At 39.4% G+C, this 24,935-nt stretch overlaps 1 protein-coding gene across 1 annotated transcript in view; it reads right to left on the reverse strand.

The window, feature by feature from the left end:
• Window positions 1-380: 380 nt before the first annotated feature.
• Window positions 381-24,935, reverse strand: part of LOC149024219 (Thioredoxin family protein) — a 60,594-nt gene continuing 36,039 nt past the window's right edge. Inside the window, exons 6-12 of the mRNA XM_089144529.1 lie at window positions 24,834-24,903; window positions 24,492-24,535; window positions 24,346-24,387; window positions 1,954-2,013; window positions 1,707-1,774; window positions 826-883; window positions 381-690 (exon numbers count right to left, since the gene is read on the reverse strand). Coding sequence (XP_089000655.1) covers window positions 598-690; window positions 826-883; window positions 1,707-1,774; window positions 1,954-2,013; window positions 24,346-24,387; window positions 24,492-24,535; window positions 24,834-24,903 — 435 coding nt within the window. The 3' untranslated portion in view covers window positions 381-597. The remainder of the gene's footprint in view (window positions 691-825; window positions 884-1,706; window positions 1,775-1,953; window positions 2,014-24,345; window positions 24,388-24,491; window positions 24,536-24,833; window positions 24,904-24,935) is intronic.

Raw genomic sequence — 24,935 nt, forward strand, 5'->3', positions numbered from 1 at the left:
TCGAACCATGTTAAAATTGTGTTTCTATTTTGAACAGTGGATTTCTAGGGAAGGGGTTCACACAAGGTCGATTGTACAAGAGAACATTCACACAAACAAGGACGGTGAAGTGTAGAAGAGATAAAAGACACAGGGTGTTGACTTAATCGGTGCCAGAGTCAAAGACGAAGACACAAAGCTGGAGGATGGGACAAAGTTGGGAGTCGGAGAAGGAAAAACAAACCTTGATTAAAGGTGGATTACTTGGTGTCGAATTGTTACCTTACGATTCTCTCAGCAATTTAACAGTAAATATGAGCAAAAACCTACTTGTTCTAGTAGCATTTTGTAGTACTAGCCAGTAGTAAGCCATGGTGCAAGATGTTAAAGTAGTCAACATAGTGACACAATGTTGCTCCATAGATGTCAGCAAATCAGTGAAATTCCAATGACAAATAGTCAATATATTGTTTACTTGGCTGTAGAAACAGCGAACTGTTTCATTGTGGATGTATATACTGTCTATATACTTTAATTTTTACAGGATGTTTATGATACATTTCAATCTCTACAGTGAAGAACGGGGTGGAAATCCCAAAAATTACATGCTAGTTGTTCTTATGAAAGAGCATAAGTTGCCTTGAGATAATCTACAATTTCTGCACTTTCAAACATTTTTACTCCTGTGTTCGGATCTTCTAAATATGGTACCTGTCAAACAATTGAAATTTCAAGACAAAGGACACCACATCACATTAAATTAACATGCATTTAAAAGGCAGACCAAAGTGAAGTTGAAAGAAAACAGTAAAGAGATTTCATAAACAATGAGAAAAAGCAGAAGACCTGAAAATGTCCTGCTTTTTGATAAAGTATCTGACGTTTTGGGCTGCCACGGGCACAACTGCAAGACAGCTTGACGTTAATAAAAACAAGAAAGAACAAAAATTAGAAATCAGATTAGCAAGGAAATTAATGTCACACTAATGACAATTTGAATGCGACATATTCATGCCCTACAAGCATGCTCAACTTAGACTTGTTCGTTATCTATTCAAATTCCAGTTGGGATTGGTGTAGTAGCTGAAACTAAGAATGCATTAAGCATGTTCAAATAATCCAGAAACAGTTTTTGCCTGCATTATCTTTAGAAAAAAGTCTCAACCTATCAACAATAACCACCAATATCCCAAGCCACTACTTTTCCCGTTGCCTTTGCAAGCATCACCGGTAGGTGTTTTGTAGCACCCACCTTCCATCCACCCCCCCGCTCTCATGCAAAATATATCATAACAGAAATACAAACATATACATATCGGCAGACAAAAATGGAAGGATATCACGGATACACTTTTTGAGTTTCTTCCAAATGGAAACCATAACCAACCTCCAAGGATATCATATCATTATAACCAAATGCTACTTCTCCACAAGAATAAAATGAGCCATACCCAGTGCAGAGGCTTCCACCACTGCAAAGTCTGGAAGGGTCATAGAATCATAATGTACACAACCTTCCACCTGCTTCCACAGGAAGCCTGTTTCTAGGCTCAAACCCATGATCATCTGGTCACCATGAACAATACTACCATTCCACCAAGCCCCCCCCCCCCCCTTTTTTTTCTCTTCCTTCATGCTTTTCCTCCCAAATATGCTAATTGACAGTTTGATATGGTGTTTCTGATCTTTGTTCAGTTGGTATATCTTAAATCTGGCCAACAAAATACCTGCGAAGTATGTGTGGTAACTCTAACTCAACCAGAAGTTCTCGTACAACTTTGCAGAAGGGCGAGGCCTGAAAAGGCACATTTCCATTTCATATCATGAATTAATAAAAATTACACAAATTATAAGTGTCATAAGAACAGCAGTTTATGAAAAAAAAAACCCCCCCCCCCCCCCACACAACCCCCACCCCCCCCAAAAAAAAAAAGCTTTTCAATTTAGAAATATGAAAAGATATAATCATCTAACCTCATAGGCCCATAGTTCAAGTGGTATAGGAGGCAACTTTGAAGGAATGTATGATGACCCCTGCAAAACAATAGGTTCAGCAAAATCTTACTAAAGTTAAAGACTGAATCCTGAAAAACTTAGAATAAAGGAATCCTAATAGTGGGGCTGACGTTTTAAGCTACAACTCTTCCCAAATGTACATCGCAATGTTTCAGATCTAGATATGAATCAGAATAAGTGATGGTGGATAAGGGTATTCCCAATTTATCAAATAAAGATCCAGTCCACCTGACCTACAAACTGGATCAGATTCTGATACACTGTGACCTCACTGATAACCATCTGATATATTTATCCGTACAAGATGAGGTGGAAAATGCATGAAACCTTTTGGGTTGCCTGCAAAACTACCACTAAAACATGTATTGCCATTTTGAAGACACTGCCCATAAGATTCATTTGAAAACTCAAAAAATCTAAGTTTTTATAAAGATTGTGCACGATACTGTCAACTCCAAACTTTTGACAAGTTTTCTCCAAGTCATAATCGTGACAAAAGATTTCTGTTACCTCCAGAACCTTACTCCAGTTAATTTTGGATGCATCAGCTTTGTCAGACAGCTTCCAGCTCTCTTTTGGGTCATGAGCTTCAAGTTGTACTTCCTCCATTAACTCCTAAAACTTCAATGTTCGCAAACAAGGAATTCAAACTTATCGGACACTGACAATCTCATTAAAGTTCTTTCAAGCTAATTGGACCAACGAACAGGTCTTTTCCACATCTTCAATTCATAAACATGCTTTCCCAAGTTTTAAATGGTTCCTGATATAATTAAGTTTTACCCAAGGATAATGCAACCCCCAACCGAAGTGAAGTTGAAAAGGATGATTCTTTCCCGATGCCACAAAATGTCCTGCAGGTGCCATCATTCCAGTGGCTAATTTGCATTAAGCAGGTAGCTGCTACAGAAGCCCCTACTGTTTACTTGGTTGTCATCAGTTGAATTTCGTCCCTCTTATTAAGTTATTAATGCACATGGTAATTTTCAATGGCTTAGAAGTAGTTGAATGTGGTTCAAACTGGTGTAGCTGTTAGCTTGTTTCTGGGACAAGTTTAGGTTTGGCTTTTCAAGCTCTATTTGGTTCTGTATTCAATTAGAAGATTGAGATTTCCACCATCAGGTCCAAGTACCAGGATTTATCTTTTTGGACAAACCATGTCCAAAAGAAACGAGGATCATAGTCCTTTATTTTTTTTTTCTTTTTCTTTTTTTCTTTTTTTTTTGGGGGGGGGGGGGGGAATAAACCAAAAGGTTACAATTTTATATAATCCCCAAAGAATAATTACAAAAGAATACACTGGTACATAATTTGTTCTTTTTCAATTTTAACCAATTTGTAGAAAACTACCTTCATTGCGAACCTAATATATCTTATATTTTCCTTTCTGGTTACCTTCTCCTCAATCTGTATAAATCAGAACCCACTAAGAAACCCTGACTACCAGCACTAAAAGCAACCAAAACCAAGTAAACCTAACCTATTCTAAATTTGTTTGTTCCATGTAGACCATCACTTTTCTTGACAATTAACAATTCTTGACGCAATTGCCTGGCTGGACCAACATGATCCACTATGGAGACCCAGACCAATGGCTCGCCCAAAACCAATTTTCTGGTCTGGGAAGGGCAGGAAGATGGGGGCCTGGAATAGGGCTGCAATGGCTGGCTGTACTGGAGGAAGAATTAGAGGAATTAGAAGAGGAAGAGGGGAGGGAGTGCTCACACACACACACACACACCAACCACAGGCTCTCACAAACATAACTCAATACATTATTGTATCCTGATTCCTCACATAAGCTATTTAAAGAAATTAAAATGCAAATTCTAGCTGAAATCGAAACCCAAGATAGAATCCAAACAAAGACTAAAACCTCATGTTGGAAAACTAAAACAAATGGAAGACTAAAATTAAAACTGAAACAAAGTACTTATTTAAATCCAACTGTTGCTGCTTCTCGGTTGGTCCAAAACCAATTAAACCAGTCTGCCAGTGTTGAGAAAAATTCGCCCACAAGCTTTGTAAAATGAAAGAATCAACACCATCTGATTAACATCCACAAATATTGACACTTTTGATCGGGAGAGATCCAAATCCAATGCATCTCATGGCCAATTAGCTTATATTCTTTATGGAATGATGTCTTTTCATTGGGAATCTTCTCACAGGCTTTGACAACCAAAATGGGACCATTAAACAATTCTTGAATTTCAACTTTGGACGAACCATGTAAGTCAATTTGATCTGCTTTCATGGGTCTCAATTTCTTCCAGATCTGATTCATTTTCTAAGGTTTGTAACATGTTGACGTCATATCATAGAAATTCCTGTTAATATGAGCAAGCTCCCAAAGTCCCATTCTCAAGTTAGAAAACTCTTCTTGCATCTTAGAGAATCCCTCACAAATGTGAAGCAAAGAGGACAACGTGTCTAGATCCATCACCATGTAGTTGGTTTATATAATAATGGAAGATCTGTAAATAAGTGGGGACTCTAGGGTCCCTTCTCCTCATCATAGTCTCATGCAAGTCTGGAACTCTCTTCCCCCTATCCTCTCCCTCCCCCAAGATAGAGTTATTTGGCTCCCCTCCACTTCCAAAATATACACTACTCCCTCTACTTGGAACTTTTTCCGTTCTCCCTCCCCTCCCCCCATTTGGCCCCCCTTGGTTTGGTTCAAAGGTCATATCCCCCGTCATTCTCTTACCCTTTGGAGAGCCCTAAACACTGCCCTCCCAACTCAGTCTTTTCTTGTTTACCGCCATATCCCTGTGAACAGAAATTGCATTCTTTGCTGGAATAGCACTAAGGACATCGAGCATCTGTTCTTTTCTTACCCCTTCTCTAGTGCTCTTTGGAAGAAAAAAAACCCTTAATTTCATTTGGCCCCGCTCTCGTCACTCTTTTGGGTTTGCCCGGGACTGGTCTTGGTTTTGAGTAATTTTTCAGGTACCTCTATATGTGACCGAATTGGCAAGCTTGTCTTTGGTGCTTCAGTCCATCATCTGTGGTGGGAGAGAAATCTCCGGCATTGGACTTCTAAATCCCGCTCTATAGATAATGCTATTTACTTTGATGTATCCTCTAAAATCTCAGCTAGTCCCTCCCCCCCCCCCCCCGGTAGTTGACTCCCCAAGGAATAGACTCATTGTTGTTGCTAGGGGGCTCAACTCCCAAATCCATTCTCCTCCTTGATCCTTGTCCATTGGATCCTTCTTTGTATTTGTTTTTCGTCTTTAATTGATTATTTATTCATCCAAAAAAAAAAGTGGGGACTCTAGAAGGGGATGGCAGAATTGTAAATAGTGAAACTCCATAGGTGAATGGCAAAGTTGTAAATAAGTGAAACTATATAAGTAATGGAAAAATTGTAATAAATCAAATTATAATGGGATGGCAGCAATGTAATTTCTGAAAGCTAAGAATCAGAAACAAACCAATGAATGGTTAGGGTATACATGGGATTAAAAAAGAAAATTGATATAAAGGGATAAGGTGTAAAAGAAGGGGCAATATGGGAAATGGAATCAAATAAAGTATTCCCGAATAGAAGGATCGTTACCATTGGAATTTGGAAACGCAAACTCAGGAAACTGAAGGCAGAACTGCAGGATGGAGAACCTTTAGGGACTGCCAATGGCAAAATTGATGGTGGGGAGCTTCCGGATTCAGGTACACCCTGTTCTTCTGCTCCTCTACTTCTCTTCTTTCCCCCCCCCCCCCCTCTTCTGTTTCTGCCTTTCAATCTTTTCTCTTCTGTTTTTCTTTTTCTGCTTCTCTTGTCTCCTCCTTTCCTCTTCTATGGACTGCCTCTTGCTACTCTTCTGTTCTTCGATTCTTTTCTTTTTCTTTTCCTCAGGTTCTCATCTCCCCCTTTCACTTTTTCCCCCCTCAATCTTTGCTTCTTCTTTCTTTTCTTTTCTGGTTCTCTGTTTATCAATCTCCACTTGCTCCTTTTTTCTCATTTTATGGTCTGCCGAAAACACAGGAGTTTTTCTTCTTCTTTTTCCAGGTTCCTGCAGACTGGGCTGGAGTCGTGAGTTGTAGAAGAAACAAAAAGAGGGCTGGGTCTTGTTAAGGCAAAAGGGGTGGGAAAGGGGTTGCTGCGTCCAAAACTGACACTCCAGGCCAACCATCGGTGAACCTCTATGATCCTGGCTTAGGCCTGTTCAAAAACAATAGAGTGTGGGCAGAGTGTGGGCAAAGCTGCCACCAACAATCGAGTCAGTTGATGAATGCAACACCTTCCCCAGCTGGTGAGAATTACAGGCTCTGAACTGAGAAGTTGCAGAGCAAAGAAGTTGAATTCACTAATATTGGAGTGGATAAAGTTATCTTTCTTTGCTTGTGTTTTTTTTTTTTACTTTGGTGGTGGGGGGGGGGGGGATTGATGGATTTTATAGATTACCCTTATCAAATCTCAAATGTTAGGTCTTCCAGGTGTCATCTTGATCATGGCTCATAAGAGTTCACTTTTGAGTTCATCTCAGTTTGGTATCCAATTTTCCGATTTGTTTAATTCCCATGGTGAATACGACTCTTTTTCTAGCTTCCTTAGTGGACCATGACTTCTAGTCATAGTGGGTCTCACATTAGAGATCCCACGAGTGATCTGGTGGGCCTTTCCTATAATTGGTAGGTCCCTCACACCATTTTTGGCTTGAGCTTGAATGCTCATTTTATTCAATCTTTTTGATTTCGGTTGGTTCACCGCAGACTCAGACTGAACCCAAATGAGCACAAGAAGAGCCCCAAAGTCCATTGATCACCAAGTCAAGGTTTGGGCAGATGGAATGTTGTCCTTATTCGCGAATGTCCCAAACTGCGAAATTTGGCTGAGGACTATTGATTGAGGAATGTCACTTCAAGCACTATCATTTTGGTGCGCTGGTATTCTCTTCTAGTCGTTTCAGTTTTTCATAATTGTCACCTCGCTCCACATGGCAATTCTCCATTATGGTGCCTCGATCACACAAAAAAGCGCCTGGAGATGAGCCATTCATACACATTCAAACCCAACCGTCGATTCCTTTTTAATCTCCCACCTCCTATCTTATAAATGGAGCCTTCATCTTCGCCTCCACTTCCTCTCTCATTTTTCCATTTCTTTCGCTGCGTGTATTTTCTGCTTCCAACCATGCTAACTAAAGAAAACCTCATGGCCAAAAAGATGAGCGGTAGTGCTTCATTTAGAAGGCTCTCAGCCACTGTTGTGCCTCCTCCTTCCGCCTCTCCTAGTGTCTTTCTCATGACTCTCTGACCTGGACAATTTGTTACAGGGGTTGCTAGAAGGGAACCGCCACTGAGTGCTGTTGTGGAGCCTTCTGCCAGAAAGGTGGAGAGACTACCTGGCAGTAACTCCTGTGATTTCGGCTCCTAAGATGTGTGGTATGGACATCATTGTAGTTGGTCCAGCGAGACATTTATCTTCTGATGGGGCCGCCAAGAGGGCCAGGGGAGAAGCTCCTCCCCTAGCAATTCGAGATGGGCCAATTTTTGCACAAAAGTGGAGGAACTCTGTCAGCACCTCGGTCCGTCAAGACTCCAAGGCGGCCTAAGACTGGTAACTTTGGGATGAGCGGAGGATAAGATTGCTCACATCAAGGGTCAGCTCTGTGGAGCTCAAGAGGAGATTGCCTGGGGATTAGGTATTGATAGGACCCTGGGATTTGAGATTATGCCACATGGAGGGGGGGGGGAGAGAGAGAGAGGGTTAGTGCTAATTGGGGGAATTATAAATAGAGGGGAAAGTGTGAGGAGTGGTTATCGATTGTTATGTCAGTGAGTTTGGGGCAGCCTCTGGCTGAGGGCACCACGAGGTGTTGGGGGTGATTGGCACCATTAAAACCAGCTCTATTTATAATTCCCCCAATTAGCACTAAACCTCTCTCCCTCCCCTCCACATGGCATAATCTCAAATCCCAGGGTCCTATCAGGTATAAACAGGACCCTCGTGTAGGAGAATGACCCTTCATGAGGAGGTCATGCGTCTTCTGAAGGCTAACGCCCCTTTATATTATTATGGGGCTGAAGGCTTTGCTGAAGCATGTCCTTACCAAGGTTTTTGACTTCGATACTTCGTTCTTTAAGGAGATCCTTTAGCTTGATTTGTTCAATGAGATTAGCGTGGGCAGGCTGGAGTTGTGCTTTGGGGCCCCATCAGGTTGATTTATCACCACAGTTGATAAACCAGCGGAAAAGGTGCTGAGGCCGAGGGATAGCCCTAACATGTGGAAGCCCTGGAAGTTTTGACTTTTTGGGGTAACGTCAGCAGCTTTGTCTCTGGTCTCGGTGCTTTTCAAGCTGGAATGAAGAGTTGGGGCTCTAATCAATTTTAATGTCACGCATCCACACAGTGGCAACCTCACCCTAGCCTCCTCTGTTGGTCCTTTTATGTTTCCTTCTTTTTCTTGACTGCAATGTCTTTTCAGTCATTCTTTGGCCAGAGTGCTTGGAAATGACTTCTAAATGCTTCGTAAATGTTTTATGACTTAATCAAACTGTTAAATGTAGATTTTGAGATGATGCTGTTACTGTTATGTTCTTCTTTATTTTCTCTTTACTACTATGGTCACCATGTAGGGTCCTACCCAGTTTTCACAATAACTTTGCTATGTTCCTTTTGACTGATGATGCATGTACACCTCGTAGCACCAAGTCACTAGGTCTGAAGGTTCTTGATCTCACGAGCGAATTGATCTCCTATGGTAATAAATATTTCTAATTGTTGTTTCTTATTGTCCAAGAACTCCGAATTAGTTCGTAATCCTTGTTAGCTTTTTCATCAAACTCCTCGACCCGCAACACTCCAGTTAGGACTTCTGCTGGTATGAGCATCTCTGACCATAAGTTAATTTAAAGGGGGTTTCTTCAGTGGGAGTTCACATAGTGGTCTTGTACGATCAGAGGACATTAGGTAGTTGTTCCATCCACAGGGCCTTATCCTCGAGCCAATTCTTAATCGCATTCAAGCAAGGTTTAAAGTATCGCATATTGGTGATGTATCGATCGGGTGATTTTAAAAGACATCATGGTTCGTATCATATCATAGCTAAGATACATATTGATGGGTGCATAATTTGAAAAGAAATTATCAAAATACATATGAAAATAATCTAATTTAAATAGAAAACAATAGACTCTATCTTGAGAAGGAAGGAAAATGGCCATAAGAACAAAAAAACATCTTTCAATTGGGAGGCTTGTATGTCCAACCCATTTCTTCAGTCTAAACATTTAGTTCTCCCAAGTTTTGGGATGTGCATATCCAGGAAGTTTCTTTTAGTGTCAATGGGCAAGTTGGTCTATTATCTTTCTAGGATTATCTAATTATAGTTCTGTTAGAAAATAAACTTTAATCAACCAAAACAGTGCAATAACAAGAAGAACTAAGAAGAAGAAAAAAGAAGAAGAGAAGAGAAGAAGAAAGAAGAACAATTGATAGGAATCACATAAGCTTGCAATTCTAACTTAGCACTCCTACAATCACAGCCTCTTATTTATAGATATCAATAGTCTAGATTACAACTTGAGAAGCAAGCCATCTTGCCCTCTTAAAAAAAGAAATAAAAAGTACAGCTTATGGATAAAATTCTCTAGTAAAATTAACTCCTAAAATTTGTCCAAAATAGAAAGTACTGAAAAGGAAAGTTTTGAAATTAGTAACTAATAGAAAATAGAAACTATGCTTTCTGGAAACCACCAAAACTTGTGTAGCATGATTCCTACATTAGAAAGAGTAGCATATCTAAAAAAGAAACAAAGAATAATGGCATAACATTGTTCACATAAACAGTAACAACCCAAACTTCAACACTCCCCCTCAAGCTGGAGTTTACACAAAGAAAACTTCAGCTTGCATAATAAGAATAAACTTGAAATGTAGCACCAATCTTGAATCGTGTAGCAATAGCAGACGTCGATAAACACTGAGAAAACTTCACCCAGGTGATAATCAACACCAACTTAAAAAAAAATTAATTCTTCAAGTCGAAAGAACCATCCAATAATGAGAATAATTGACGATGTTGAAGACAAACAAAGTCCATAAGTATAGCAGGATCAAAAACACTATCCCCATAATGCCGGTAGTGGGGAAAAATATCCACACTAAATCTTCAAAATTGTAACTCCAAAGTCCATATAAATGCTTCACAAGAAGGGTAGTAGGTAAAGTATGGGTAGGTAAAAGGGAATATTGATTACTGTGGACCAAGTAGGTAGGTAAGAGATAGTATAGGTTACTCTGGACCAAGTAGATAAAGTAGTATGGGTTACTATGGACCAAGTAGGTAAGTAAAAGACATTATGGGTACTGCAGACCAAATAGGTAAAGTAAAAGATAGTATGGGTTACTGCGGACCAAGTAAGGTAAAATACAGTATAGGTTACTGTGGACCAAGTAAGGTAGTATGGGTTACTACAAACCAAGTAGTTAGGTAAAGGACAATATAAGTAATGGTAGGTAATGGTATTGTTGTAGAATGCCATAAGTTGAGGACAAAGATCTTCACAAAAAATATCCATCAGCACATCTTGAGTAGATATAAAATAAGGTATCATTCTCCCCCTCATGTGTAGCATTCATTACACGTGGACAATTAATGACAACCAAAAACCAATATCTAGTTTAAAAAGATCCCAAGAAATATAGTTTCCAAGTTTTTCTACATGGTAGGGAATGTTGTAATGTGGTAAATATATAGTATCAGTGGTAAATATAGTCCAACAGCGAGGAGTTATGGTACTGATGGGATTTAATAAAAAGAAAAATATGGACGAGGAGCGAGAGGCACAGGTTCAGCTATGGATAATCAAGAACAAAAAAAAGCAAAATATGTGTAGGACCAAAGGTGGGTAGAAAAAAAAAATTTGTTAGAAACAACAGTAGTCAATGGAGTAGAACCTAGCTGATACTAAATTCAAGTCTGAAATGTAGAAAAAAAATCGTAGAAGAAACAGAGTAGGCACAAGTCTTTATGGAAAAAAAAACTTGTAGACAATTAATTCCACCCACGAAATAGGGAAACAATTGCCCAGGGATTCGCATAAAACATTGTATAGCATCGTAGGTTATAAACTAGTAGTTAAGATGCAAACACAGCTAGATAGGTAAATCACAACCCTTATCGTATAAAAATGAAACAACTGAGTCATCAAAGAAGCAAACCATATAAACCAGTAACTATCCAAAATAAATCTTCAGAAACTAGCAAAAGATCCCAAGATTTGTAGTATAAACTCATGAACCAGCAACCCAAAAATTGAAGAATCATAAAATAAATTCTGCAGAGCGCAGAACAAAATAGGGTAGAACAAAAAACTACAGTATGCAAAAATAAAAGGCTAACGAAGGGGGTAAAAAAAATCAGAATATAATCCAACTTCTGGGATCTTCCAAAGGGGTAATAGGTGGGGAAGATCAATTTACATTAATATTTGATCTAACAGTATATTAGTTGTAGTAATAGGTGGTTGCGCACCAAGGAAAACCGAAAGAGAACTTCAGAAGAGAATACTTGAGAACGACACTGTTTTTGATTAAAAAACCTCGATGCCATGTTAGAAAATAAACTTTAATCAACCAAAGTAGTGCAATAGCGAGAAGAACTAAGAAGAAGAAAAAAAGAAGAAGAGAAGAGAAGAAGAAAGAAGAAGAATTGATAAGAATCACATAAGCTTGTGATTCTAGCTTAGCACTCCTATAATCACAGCCTCTTATTTATAGATATCAATAGTCTAGATTGCAACTTGAGAAGCAAGTCACCTTGCCCTAATAAAAAATAAAAAATAAAAAATAAATAAAAAAAAAGAGAAAGTGTACAACTTATGGACAGAATTTTCTAAAACTAACTCCTAAAATCTATCCAAAATAGAAAGCACTGAAAAAAGAAAGTTTTAAAATTAGCAACTGATAGAAAATAGAAACTATGCTTTCTAGAAACTACCAAACCTGTGTAGCAAGATTCCTACATTAAAAAAAGTAGCATATCTAAAAAGGAAACAAGGAATAATGACATAACATTGTTCACGTTACTGTTCACGTGAACAGCAACAGCCCAAACTTCAACAAGTTCAACTATCAACTTGGAATTGAATTTTTCGGATTCCAAACCATTGGCAAATAAAATGTAAAATAGGGCCATCAGGGAAGCAATTCGAAAGCAAAACTCCATAATCTAGATCTGAGAAATAAGGATTGAAATAATAGCTTCAACGCAATGTAGACCCTTAAATAAAGAAAAAGGAAAAGGAGAGGAGAAAACTTACAAGGTAAAGAAGTATACGAGAAGGATAAGAGGCTGAGAATAGAGGTCATATTAGTAAGTATTGCATTCTATTGGCTCGTACCGGCCGATACATTGAGATACACGAGAGAAGATTCGAGAAAACAAAAATTTAGATATGTATCGTCTTGTATCGTATCGCAAGCTCGCAATACCGATACATATCGGCCAATATGATACGATACGATATGGGCAGATACTTTAAACCTTGCATCCAGGAGTGTTCAATTGGTAACCTCTACTTGCCTATTACTCTAAGGGTACACCGCTGAGCTTGTTCAATGCTCAATGTGGTACGTTTGGCCAAGGAACAAATTTCGATCAAAACTAGGATTTTGACCCAAGAAAAGACCGAAATTTTTATGTTTCAACTAAAATTTTGGTTGAAACATATGATTTTTTTTTTCTTTTTAATTTTGACCCTAGGTCTGGAGCCTAATATGACGTCCATTTCATTTGATTTTTTGCCTCCTACCTATTTAAAGCATAATAAACACAATGGAACTAGTATTTTGCCAAAAAATAAACCATTGATACATATACAAGTCAAGAAAATAAAATGACCAACTAGATCAAGTGATAGTGTCTCAAATATATTAAGTTGTAGCCCATATATCATATATACATAAAATAAAAAAGTATGATAATAAAAAATACATAATTTAGAAAATAATTATTAAAATTAGAAAATGAAAAGAAACGGTAGCAAATAATAATAAAATAAGTTTAACAAAACACAATCATAGATCATAATCCTACGCTAAACATATATTAATTTCAAGGTAATACAAGATCATTTAAGGCATGAACAAAACAAAAATTAAAAAAAAAGGGATGTTTGGAACTGTTGGGTATGGTTCATGCTTCACATTCTATTGCTATCGAGTTTCCTTTGTAGTTGTTGTGGATTAGGAGGTGTTTGGAGGCAAAAGATGAGAAAAAGAGGTGCTTGAAGGCAAAGGAGTTGTGAAAATTAGGTGAAAATGGGATAGAAATTAACAAAAACTGAGGAAAAAAACAAGTTGGAATGTTGAAATGGTTGAAATTTTGGTCGCAACCTCCGAAATGGTCGAAATCTCCAAAATTTCGGTCGAAACCTATAATATTTCCAAAATAATTGGAATTTCATTTCAGCTTTCAAAAATGCAGACATTTCGGTCAAAATTTCAACTGAAATTTCTTTTATGCGTTTAGCAAAACTCCTTAAACAAGGGATTGTCAAATTGTTTTCCTTGCCGATGACTAAAACCATTAGTAGTCCGAACCAATAGATAACTTTGTTCCTGAAAAAACTTCTCCATTTGTTTTTTAATTATCATCGCCAATGGTTCTGCCTCGTTGATTTGTTGAGGTAATCAATGGCCACGACCAATAATCGTTGTCCTCCCAATGTTGCGGTGAACTTTTCAAGTATGTCCATTCTCCACACTGTGAATGGAATAAGGCATAGCACAGATGTTAGGGGGTCATGTGGTCTTCACAGTACTACATTTGATAGTTCCTGTAGATGTTGACATACCCGATCACGTCGTGCTGCATCCTCGGCCAATGAATCCCTTGTTGTAGGATTTTTTAGGCTAATGTTTGGCCTTGCATGTGACATCCACAAATCCCTTTATGGACTTCCTATAGTGCATTTGTTCGTCAACTATGCCTATGTAGTGAATGAGTGGCCCTATCACTAATCTCTTGTAGGTCTTTCAAACAAAACTTAGGTGCTCTCTCCTTACTATCCGAGCGTCATTTTTGTCTTCGGGAAATTAATCATCTTTGTGTTAGGTGACTATTAGGTCCATCCAACAGGATTCTATGTTGACCTCCATCTCTTCTAACTCCTTGATACTTTGGCCGGATAGTTCCTCCATGTAGACAATCAGTTCTAACATAAAGTACTCGGTTAAGGCTAGTTATAATAGCACATTAACTATCTCATTCTCCTTTCGTGGAATTAAAACCACATTTAATTAGTTAAAGTATGGCCAATAAGCCCCTAACTAATCTTGGCTAGGCATTTCACATATGTTGTGAGTAACTTTGCGCTTCCAGATCTCGGGCACATAAAGTTTTTGCCAATTGAGCCCTGCAAGCAGAGCCTCGTATTCTGATTCATCGTTGGAGCCTTAGAGGTGATGAACTCACAACACAAAGTGTAGTGGATGGTGAAGCCTCCAAAACTCTATTGCATTAATCTCACTCCGCTCCTGAATGCATTACTCAACCCATCCACATATAGGATCCATTTCTCTTCCTCTGATTGAAGGGACACTGGCCCTTCTGTATGCAAGGTGGACTGAACCACGAAGTCCATTGGGGCATGTCCTTTGATCGTCATCAGAAGCTGAAACTCTACTTGATGTTCGCTCAGCTCAACCGCCATGTCACCATCCTTTCAACCAATTCGACATGATGCAAAATCTCCATGTTGTGGCTGATTGTAACTGTTAACCCTAGAAGAGGTATCTGAACAAGTCCTCCAAGGTGTATGCTCCAACTGTCTAGTAATACCTGGTTCATCCATAATGGCTATAGACTCCTAGAAACTTCTAGAAGCTACAGCTCTGATACGAAATGATGTAAAGCATGATTTAGGGTTAAGGGTAGTACTGGAATTTCCCTAAACCTAAGGGCTGCCTGGATTTCCAGCAAAGAGGAAGGCTTATTCCAGAAGATTCAGGATGTTCTATGGCTCTGGAAACCCTGCTGTAATGCTGCACTCAGACCAGAACTCAACCAAAATTCAAAAACTAGGGTTTGGAGGGGTTTCGGCAAGGGGGGTGGATTTGTCTTGCTGTTCTGCAATTTCGGGCATGCTTCCAATGATTCTAGGACTTGGGGAAGGTCTGAATTGTGTATGTTTTAGTTTTTCAGAAGTCTAAGAAAAGTCGCAGAAATTAGAGGAAGAAGATGAAGTGCAGAATTCTCTTAAAGCGAGGGAAATAGGATTTAAGTGAGGGAATAACAGAAAGATTATCTTCTAAGGGATGATGCGATCCAAATGAAGGTAAAAAGGAAGCTAATGGGGCTGCGGAAGTGGGGTTGGCAGGGGGTGGGGTTGCTGCTATCGTAGGAGAGAAAAGGGAAGGGGACGCACCTACCAATGCAAGAGGAGTGGTGGGAAAGGGTTTGCCTAGGAAGGAGGAGGGGGTAGGAAAGTTGCGATGGGGTTCGAAGGGACCGGACTAACCTGGGTCTGATTTGGAGTTGTCGTTTGATGGCCGGAGCTTGTGGGAACTTGCTGGAAATTGCAGAACAGAATTCAAAAGCTTAAAGATATCTGCTAGAAACTCAAATGATGCTGAAAGTTGAAGAAGATCTTCTAAAATCCACAAAGGGTCCCCTCAAGACAGAAGCCCCCATGGTCCTTACTAATAACTTTTCATTCAATCCAACTTGAGAATTACAATGAAATAACAGGCTATTTATAAACTTTAAAAGACTTTGACCCTATGTGGGAATCCTTTATAGACAAGGATCCCACCACTTGGCCTAAACTCTTGATCTTGGACTAATTAAGGACCTTAACCTAAGTGTGATTCCCTTATAGATTAGGATCCCACTACATGAATCAATCTCAACCATCCAAAAATAACACAACTTAAAACTCTAACTAGCACATGCTTAAATTGAATAGAATTCTAATTGACATGTGCTAGACTAATGACTTAAGGACTCAAAACAAACTCAATTTAAGTAATAAAAAACAAACTCAAACCCTAGAAGTAGAGTTGGAAATAATTCCAGCTCTCGAAAGAGGGAAAAAATGCCCTAAATACCCCTATTAGGGGGTTTGGCCAGACCAGGGGCTTCTTGAAGCCATCCAAGGGACCCACTTAGGGTTTCAGCCCAGGGAGTCATTGTGTTAATATCAACAGTGATCAATGCAACCAAGTATGCTTCCACCTCTAATTCTTTTGCTTCTCTTCCATCTCCTCTCGTTTTCTCTCATCTGGATTTTCACCCTTTGTTTCTCTGATTCTCTTCTTCCATGCTGCTTCTCTCATTCTTTCTCTTTTTCTGATTCTGGACCGTCTCTGCTATAGCCTCACTGGGATGAGGACCAAAACCAAGGATCCTTGATGAATACTAGGCAAATTAGGGACCCTGCAGTTAGGGGGACCATAGGCTGTTTAGGGTTTTAGGAGTGGTATATTAGATTCGGCTAGAGGGCTTAGGCTTAGGAGCTTCAAACAAGAATCTAATCATTGTTATTTCCACTTTCAAAGATTCAAGTTCCTAGGGTTAGGGATTCTAGTAACTGGAGCTGAGGTTAAGATCGAGTGCTAGAGGGAGTACAATCATGGTGATTCTAAGGGGAAGGTTTCTTGTGGAGGGAATAGGGAGTTATGAATTTTATGGTTTGAGGAAAAAGAAGAAGGGTCGAATTGGTTGGAAAGAGGAAATACAAGTTTGTGATGGAAGTAAGAACAAGAAGGAAGGCTAAAGGTGTTTGCTTACCAGTTTAGGAGGCTGTGGAAGAAGAATCAATGAAAGAGAAGCAACAACCAAGCTGCTGCAGGACTTTCCTACATGCCAAACCTTGATCTCTGCTGTAACTCTCTCTCTCTCTCTCTGCAATAATTTTATTCACCAAATTGATTTGTTACAAGCATTAGGCTGTGTAACTATAGCATTTATTAGACAACTCCTAAGAGTACTCAACTTTAAAACATAAATTAAAAGGGACTTCATGCCCAAAAACAAAACAAAAAAAAAGAATTTAAATAGGACTTCTACTCATCATCTCCTAGGCTAATTCAAATAACAAACTACAAAAAGAACTAGACTCCTACCAAAAATCTGAATTTAACTAGACCAGCTGGGCTAGAGTTGGACTGCTAAAAATGACAAAAAAAAAAGACCTGATGTCAGATCAAACTCCTATGCTTATTATGGGCAGTACTGCAGGCTGCTGGGCAGCAAGCCTCGGCCTTCTTTCAGACCTTGGGGACTTTCTTGGGATGGGTGTGGTGTCCTACATCACTCTCTGGTTCTGATCTGTTTTTCCATTTCTTCTCTTCTGGTTATTACTACTACCTTTTTTTTTCTGCTTGCCTGTTTTTTTGTTCTGTTACTTTTCTTTCTGAGTCTGGTCCTCTCTGAAAATCATTTTCCTGGATTGAATCTTGTCTGCTCTTCCTCTCCCCTCCCCTCCTTTTTCACTTTCTGAACTTTGTCAGCCTCTCTCCTCTACTTCTATCGCCTCTGTTTCTCTTCTTCCCACCCCCCACCCCCGCCCGTTTCTGATTCTGGTTCTCCTCAATCTCTCAGCTCATCTTCTCATTTCTCTTATTTCTCTGAGGCTGCTTTTTCTACTCTTCAACTGCTGCACCTTTTTACTGTTCTCCCCCCCCCCCCCCACCTTTTTTTCTTCAAAACTGTTATATCACTGGGCAGAATTATTAGTGGAGAGGGTATAGAGGAAGAAGACGGCTGTAAGGGTGGGAATTTTGGCTTTGATACCAGACGATGCAGGCCTACCATAGGCCTGCTATAGAGGGCTTTCACGGAAGGGGAATTAGACGAATAGGAGGAGGAGAAAAAGAGAGAAGTTACATAAGAGAAAAAAGTATGGAAGGGGAAAAAGAGAGCTCACACTCACACACCAGCCACATAGGCCCTCAGAAAAACACAACTCAATGCATTCTATTCAATCTGTCACTGCATCCTAATACAAGCTATTTAAAAGAAATAAAACACAAATCCTAGTTGAATCAAAATAAAATAAAAATAAAAATTCAAAAATCAAAATCTGACACACTCTTACATAGGAATACCAAAACAAATAAAAGATAAAAAATCGAAAGTGAACTAATTCCTTTAGTGGAGCAATGTCTGTAGACTGACATTGGAAGGTGGTATGGAAATTAGACTTTTAAGGGAGGCAATTCTGAAAGAACCCAATTTATGTAGGAGGTCTCTAAAGAAGGAATACGTGCGTAAGACAATTTTTACAGGGTTGAGTGGAACCTGGTAAAAGAGGGGGCAAAAGTGGTCAGTAGGTGATGGTTCACAGATCCTCTTCTGGTTTGACAAATGCCATTCTCTTCGGCAGATGGCTCTCATTTAAACGGAGATCCTCTAGGTGTTTGGACATGAGGATCATTGATTCAATCCATGATGGTCTATGGTTGCTGACAATGTTCAGTTCTGTATGCTAGCCTAAGTGATGTAACCCGATTTTAGGGTTTCTTATAGAATTCCATAAAATTTAGGGTTTGCCCAGAATCTTCTAGCAACTAGTCCCAAAAATTCTATAGCTTGATCATAAGTACAAGGAAAAATTTGTGGAGAGGGATTTGGAATGTTAGGGAAAATTTAGGATTTTACTAAATTCCCATGGGGAGACTTTGGATCATTACGGTAGGGTAAGATATTTAAACTTGATATTGGACGAAAAGGATCAATCTAAAATAAATGTGGGAACGCTCAATTATCACAAATCAAATGGGTAGGGATAAATTGGGAAAAAGGGAAAATTAAGGTTTTATCAAATCCCTATGAGGGGTTTTGAGATATCCAGAATCACCCAATGGTTAAAAGCAAAGATTGCAATCTCAATTTCGACTTTTGACTAGCCAATAACCGAGACATGATAGTTTCAGTCGAAATTTTGGTCGAAACCTAGAACCTTTTCCCCCAAGTTTTGACAGGATTCGAAAAATTTCCAACATTTACCCCAAGATTCGATTAAATGAGTTATTGGTTTGAGGAGAAAAAGAGAGGTTGAGATCACAAATCCAGCAAAAAAAATTGTTCGAGGGTCGAAACTCAAAGTGCAAAACCTGGCGGAAGCTGTTGAAACTTTGGCAAGTTATTCCACCCAGGTTTCATCTCGTTAAATTTCAGTCAAAATTTCAGTCGTTTCTACCAAAATTTATACCATGGTTGAAAGAGAATAGAGGGGATGGATTTGGGAAAGTTTAAGAGTAACTATGGACTTGATCTCTAAGGGAAAGAAAAGTTCTTGGCAAGATCTTGGGCAATCTCTTCTAATCTTTCTTTTCTTCTCTTCTCTCTCTCTTCTTTTTCTTCTTTTCTGTTTTCCATTTATTTATTTATTATTATTTTTTTTTTTGCTTTAATTTATGTTTAGCCACAAGTCAGAAAGAGGGAGAGAGGGAGCCAAGACGGAAAGAAGAGGGGAAGCGGGTGCAGCAAGGGGTTTGGGTGTGTTGCAGGGGGTAAAGGAGGGGATCTAGGGGGCCAGCAAGGGTGGGAAGGGAATTAAGAGGCTGTGATGGGGTGGGGTGGCGTGGAGTGGTTTCCTAGGGTTTGTGCAAGAGAGTGAAGGGGAAGGCGATGCCACAATGGGTTGGGGATGAAGGGGAAGGGGACTGAAGCATGCGTACTCACTAGAAGGCTGCTGGAAGTAGAAGAAGACTGCTGGGTCTTGAACCAAGATGCTGCAATTGAAGGCAAAAATACTTGAAATCCGCCGTGGCCCTGCCAAAAAGGCCACGTCCCAATCTCCCACAAGAGATCTTCAATTCTTTATTCAATGCAGATTGACTTACAAAGAAAAGAATGGCTTATTTATATTAAGAAAGAATCTAACTCTAAAACTCTGTTAGTGTTTTGTTGCCGGTCCCAAGCCTGAGTAAAGGAGGAAGGTTTGGTGCGTCAGGTCGGCAACCGGCACCGGAAAAAAAACTAGCCAAACCCTTTCTCATGGATTCAACCTTATATGATAAACGCTATACTAGGGTGTTCCCTGAAAAAAGAAGCGATGTGCTACACTATGGCCCCGATGTACTCACTCAAAGCCCACAATGGCCCACATATATGCTGCCCTCCAGCAAATGAAGGAGTTGGTTAGAGTTGCTGCCCCTGGCTCCTTTAAATCCTACAAGAGGATCATCAATGATAGATGGGAGTTGCACTTGGTTGGTGAGTCAATTTAAGTCTTTTAAGTTTTTGTTGTATACTTTAATTTACATTGTTATAAACAAGTAAATAACTAAGTCACCAACCAAAATTTTTATTTCCACAATACAAGCAAGCTACCTCAACCCAAAGTACCATTACAAAGATAATATGGGGCTTAATGTAAGGTTGATAAATGTGGTGCAAGACGTGGTGGAGAAGCTCATGCCAGATCCCGTCATGCAGGGGACAATCAAGAGTGGTGAGAAATTATTCAGTTGTTTCTTCAACTTCCTGCATATACAATACAATAATTGAACAATTGGTGTACAGATCAGGGAGTTCAGGGATGCCTCTGAGAGTTTTGGAAAGCCTTTTACGATTGCAACTAGGCATAAAATGATCCTAGTAAATAGTCCATTACTATAAGTGATAAGTCCATAAGAGTATAAGACTATAGCCTTTAAGTTATATAAGTATCAAGTAATAAGATTTACTTGCCTAATGCATTCTTCTATTTGGTTATGTAGTTGACTGGTGGGTGTTATGTGGATATAGTTCGCAAAATCTCAAGGACAACACAATTAAAGTCCTCTCACAGACTTGCTCATCCTCTAGCTACGAGAGGAACTTGAGCACTTTCTCACTCATCCATAGTAAGGTACGGAACAGATTGGGGAGTAAGAGGCTCGCGGACTTAATGTATATGCATTATAACATAAGGTTGAGACTAGGGCACAAGCAAGATGATATGGATGACGAAAATCGAGAACCGATCAAGTTGACTGATATAATCCACAAGCCCCCTGCAATGGAGGAGGAGGAGGATGTCATATATTAGTGGGTTAGGGATCGAGGTGGCTTAGTGTTGGATGGGCTAGTAGGGCAATCGGATCCTACTATTGCTGTGGCGATGGGCTCAATGTTTTGGTTGAGCACATATTTTCTGATGAGAGTCAGGCTATTGTAGCTGCATCAGCAAGACCAAGTGTACCATTTGTGGAGCCACCTGCTTGACTTGAAACAGCTGAGGTGAAGTCTAGTAAGGGGAGTTCAGATGATGCCGATGATACCATCCCTCCAAGTCAGCCTTCGAGTCATGCAGGTAGTCAGGCTAGCGGTGTTGTCGGTGGAAGTCAGGCTAGTCAAAAAATGGGGTCGCCTCCACCAAGTTCGAGTCATCCAACACATGCAAGTTGTGGTTCCATACTACCCGGACTTATACTAGGAGTGGAAAGACTAGATCAAAATAGGGCAAAGGAATGATGATGCTGGCATGCAAGATCTTGTATTGAACATGGGAAGCATGAGCATAGATCATAATCACAGTGGTTCACAACAGCAAAGTTTAGCTACTTGGCAGTCATCGGAGTACCTATACAGGGATCACACAACTAGGTCAGATTACACTAAGTATTCTTCTTATATGCTATTTTAGAGAGTACACATACGGGAGTGAAGGTGGGTTGTTGACCGACTAGTTTAGAAACCCTTACCCATATATTCAGCAGCACCACAAACAACAAGAGCAACAATGGCTCTTTCACCCAACCACGATTGACAGTTACCCCAAAGTGTTATTCCTCCAGTATTCTAACATAGAGACATATCGAAGCCACATAAATCAATATGTGACATACTACAGTGATGAGTTGACTTGGGCGTCGTATGTGGCCACCGTTCAGAATTAGTTGATGGAGAATGCTGAGTGATACCAAGTTACCAACCAATAAACTAGTTACTAGTCATTAGGTTTCAATATTTAAACTTTAGACTTTTACATGTGCAGTTGTGTACTTTTGTTACCATTAATTTCAATTGTATATGTGATGTGGCTTTATATTTTTATTTATAGGCATGGAGGAATATGATATTGTGGCGCAACATGGCATCCCCATAGATCCAAGAGGCCAAAGGATCATATGCAACTACTGTGAAAGAGCCCTCTATAAATGAAAACACCGACTCAAGCAGCACTTGGCTGGTGGGTATTCTGATACACCTATGTGTCATGTTGTCCCTACTCCTGTGAGGGAATGTATGGAGGGCCGACGTGTAGCTGCCGGTGTACGTCGTGGGGCTGCTGGAGCTGGTGGTGAAGCTGTTGCCAGAGAGCCTGAAGTTGCTGGTGGAGCAGCTGGAGCTCAGGATCTTGATTGAATTTTTATGATTTGATCCCATATGGGCATATTTGATATTCCCATTCCATGATTGTCTTGTACTCTTGTGAATTTATGACTTATGTATTATGATTTATGACTTACTACTTAACTAAAACTTCTTATGGTTGTAAAATTTTGAAGACATTTAAGTTCTTTTACAGTTTGATGTATTTGATAGTTGATATACAGTACACTAGCTTTTCAATTACATGCATTAAATTTTCTACATTACATGTTGTCTCACCTTGCATTCCGCAACATTTTGGTTTCACACATAGGGTCGACTTAGAAGACATACCTAGGTTATTTTCTCACAAATCCAAGGTCACCAATGTGTTCAAAAGGCCTTAAATAAGCTAAATACCAAGTTTTAGCCCAAATGGGGCCCTAAAACCCACCGAGCTGGGCCACCGAGTTGATGCCAAAAAAATGGCATATCTCGACCGAGATCTCACCATCTTAGTCGAGATCTTGGTCTTTTTCAGGTGGCGAGATCTTGGTCTTTTTCGGGTGGCAAGGTCTTCCACCATGTTTGCTATTACATTTCCCCACAGCGAGGGGAAACACTTCTTCCAAGAGGGAGGCAAGAAAAAGACTCTATATGACAACATCTTATTGTTTCCACGAGGCTGCAAGAGAGGGATCAACTAGACTGGGGAAGGACCATCAAGATAACCAAGATAGCCTTGTCTATCATGAAAGGGCTCCACTTGAGTTCACCAAAACAAGAATTTTTGGAGGTGATTTTTATAGTGGGACAGAAAGGGCAAGAGGAATATACGGAGAAGAGAAAGGTGGAATGGCACTACTAGGCACAATGGTGCTATCATAATTCAATGTACACGCAAGACATATCTTGGAAGTTCTCATACTGCTATCATAATACAATGTACTTGCACACTACTTAGCACGTCCGGCAGTGCAGGATCGTATCTCTGTTCGAATAGATTGGCCAAGAAAGGGACAGTCTAAAAAGACCGAAATGCCGGTTTGATTAGCAGCAACCTCTCACAACTTTTGGAGAGATCCTCTGTATATAAGAGGCATTGTCTGTAAATTGAACCACATTATTTTCCTTTCCTTTGAATTCAAATGATCTTCTACCCAAAAAAGGGAGGGGAAGATGCTGCCCAGCAGAACTACAGTAGAATACTAGTATTCTGTACTAAGTTTTTCTTTCTTCAGTCTATAAATTCAATTAAGGGCAATCTTGTGATTTTGTCAACTTTAAGTCAGGCAGTTTAGTCCTTTTATATGTTTTCAATTAAGTCAGTCTTTTATCTCAAGTAGGGTAGTAAATGCAGCCCAGATTTGGAGAATGAATCAATGTACATCTCCGCTAATAAAATCTAAAGCAAGTCCAAGTCTAAGTCCTAATTTCACTATGACCCTTATCAATTAGACAGGATGACATTGATTACTAATTGAGATTTCTACCAGCTTTGCTGCATATTTTCTGAGTCTCTTAGCTGTTCTTGTTCAGAATAGTGTGCAGCTTTGGTAAGGTATCCCAAAGTGTTTGTTTAAAGGTTCTAGAACCTTAGATATTGAGATTCTTCATTTGATAGTTGCCAGGACATCATGGACCTCTGAAGCTTGGGCATAGGTACAGGATAAATGCCTAATACAACTGCTTGATGTGTATCCACAATAATTCAAAACTATCAATTAGCTCATTGATCAACAGGAACAACCGGAAGGTAGAAAACTGCAGACTTCACTTCAGTATATTAGCCAAGAATGAGCTAGTCTAAATATGATGAAAGAGCCCAATCCAAGTTCAAAGGCACTGAAACCTCAATCAGAATAACTTCATATTTCATGGATCTTAGATTCAGTTCAGATTTTACAATAACATAAAAGGAGCCAATCCACAGATACCCCACCCACTCATTCAAAATTTGAGTTCTTCAGGCAATTACAAGTTGAATTGTCTATTTCTCAGAAATTAGAAAGATCCAGGTAGTCAATAAGACCCCCCCCCCCCCCCCCAAAAAAAAAAAAATAAAAAAAAAGAGAGAAGAAAAATGAATTACCTTCCCCAAACGACCAATCATGGCAAAGCCCTCAGTCAAGGTCTGCGATTTAAATGTAAAAGAAAGGTTGAAAAAAAATTGCATGTTAAAAAAAGACTCATCATATATCTGAAGGCACTAAATACTCGTAAAGAAATCTAGCTTACAGTCAGCAGTCCCAATGACAACATTAAGGGGATGGTTCCATCACCTACATATAAGCTCAACAAGCTAAGAAGGTTAAGAGAGAACTGGAAGATAGCAATGACAAGTAGGTTTAATTAGTTATAAAAAAAATTAAAAAATAAAGAAAAACCTACATATATTCTTATTACTAAATTATACAGATAGAAAGATAATACATGCTAATGGCAAAGGCACACCCATCGTATCCCCATCAATATAGCAATAACAGTTTATAAGGCTTAATTTTAGCATCTTAAAGGACTAAGGAGCCCCAAAGGCATGAGTTTAGCAGCAGAAACAGAGATGCATAAAAGAAAACACACCATATTTGCCAACCAGGTACTTGATTATCTCATCTGATTCATAAATTGCAACACCAGTGTTAGGATCTACCTGCAATTGAAGAGCATTTTTAAAACAAATTA

This window comes from Hakea prostrata, chromosome 2, assembly GCF_041222555.1.
Source record: "Hakea prostrata isolate BN-2017 chromosome 2, UWA_Hpros_2, whole genome shotgun sequence".
Classification (NCBI taxonomy): domain Eukaryota; kingdom Viridiplantae; phylum Streptophyta; class Magnoliopsida; order Proteales; family Proteaceae; genus Hakea; species Hakea prostrata.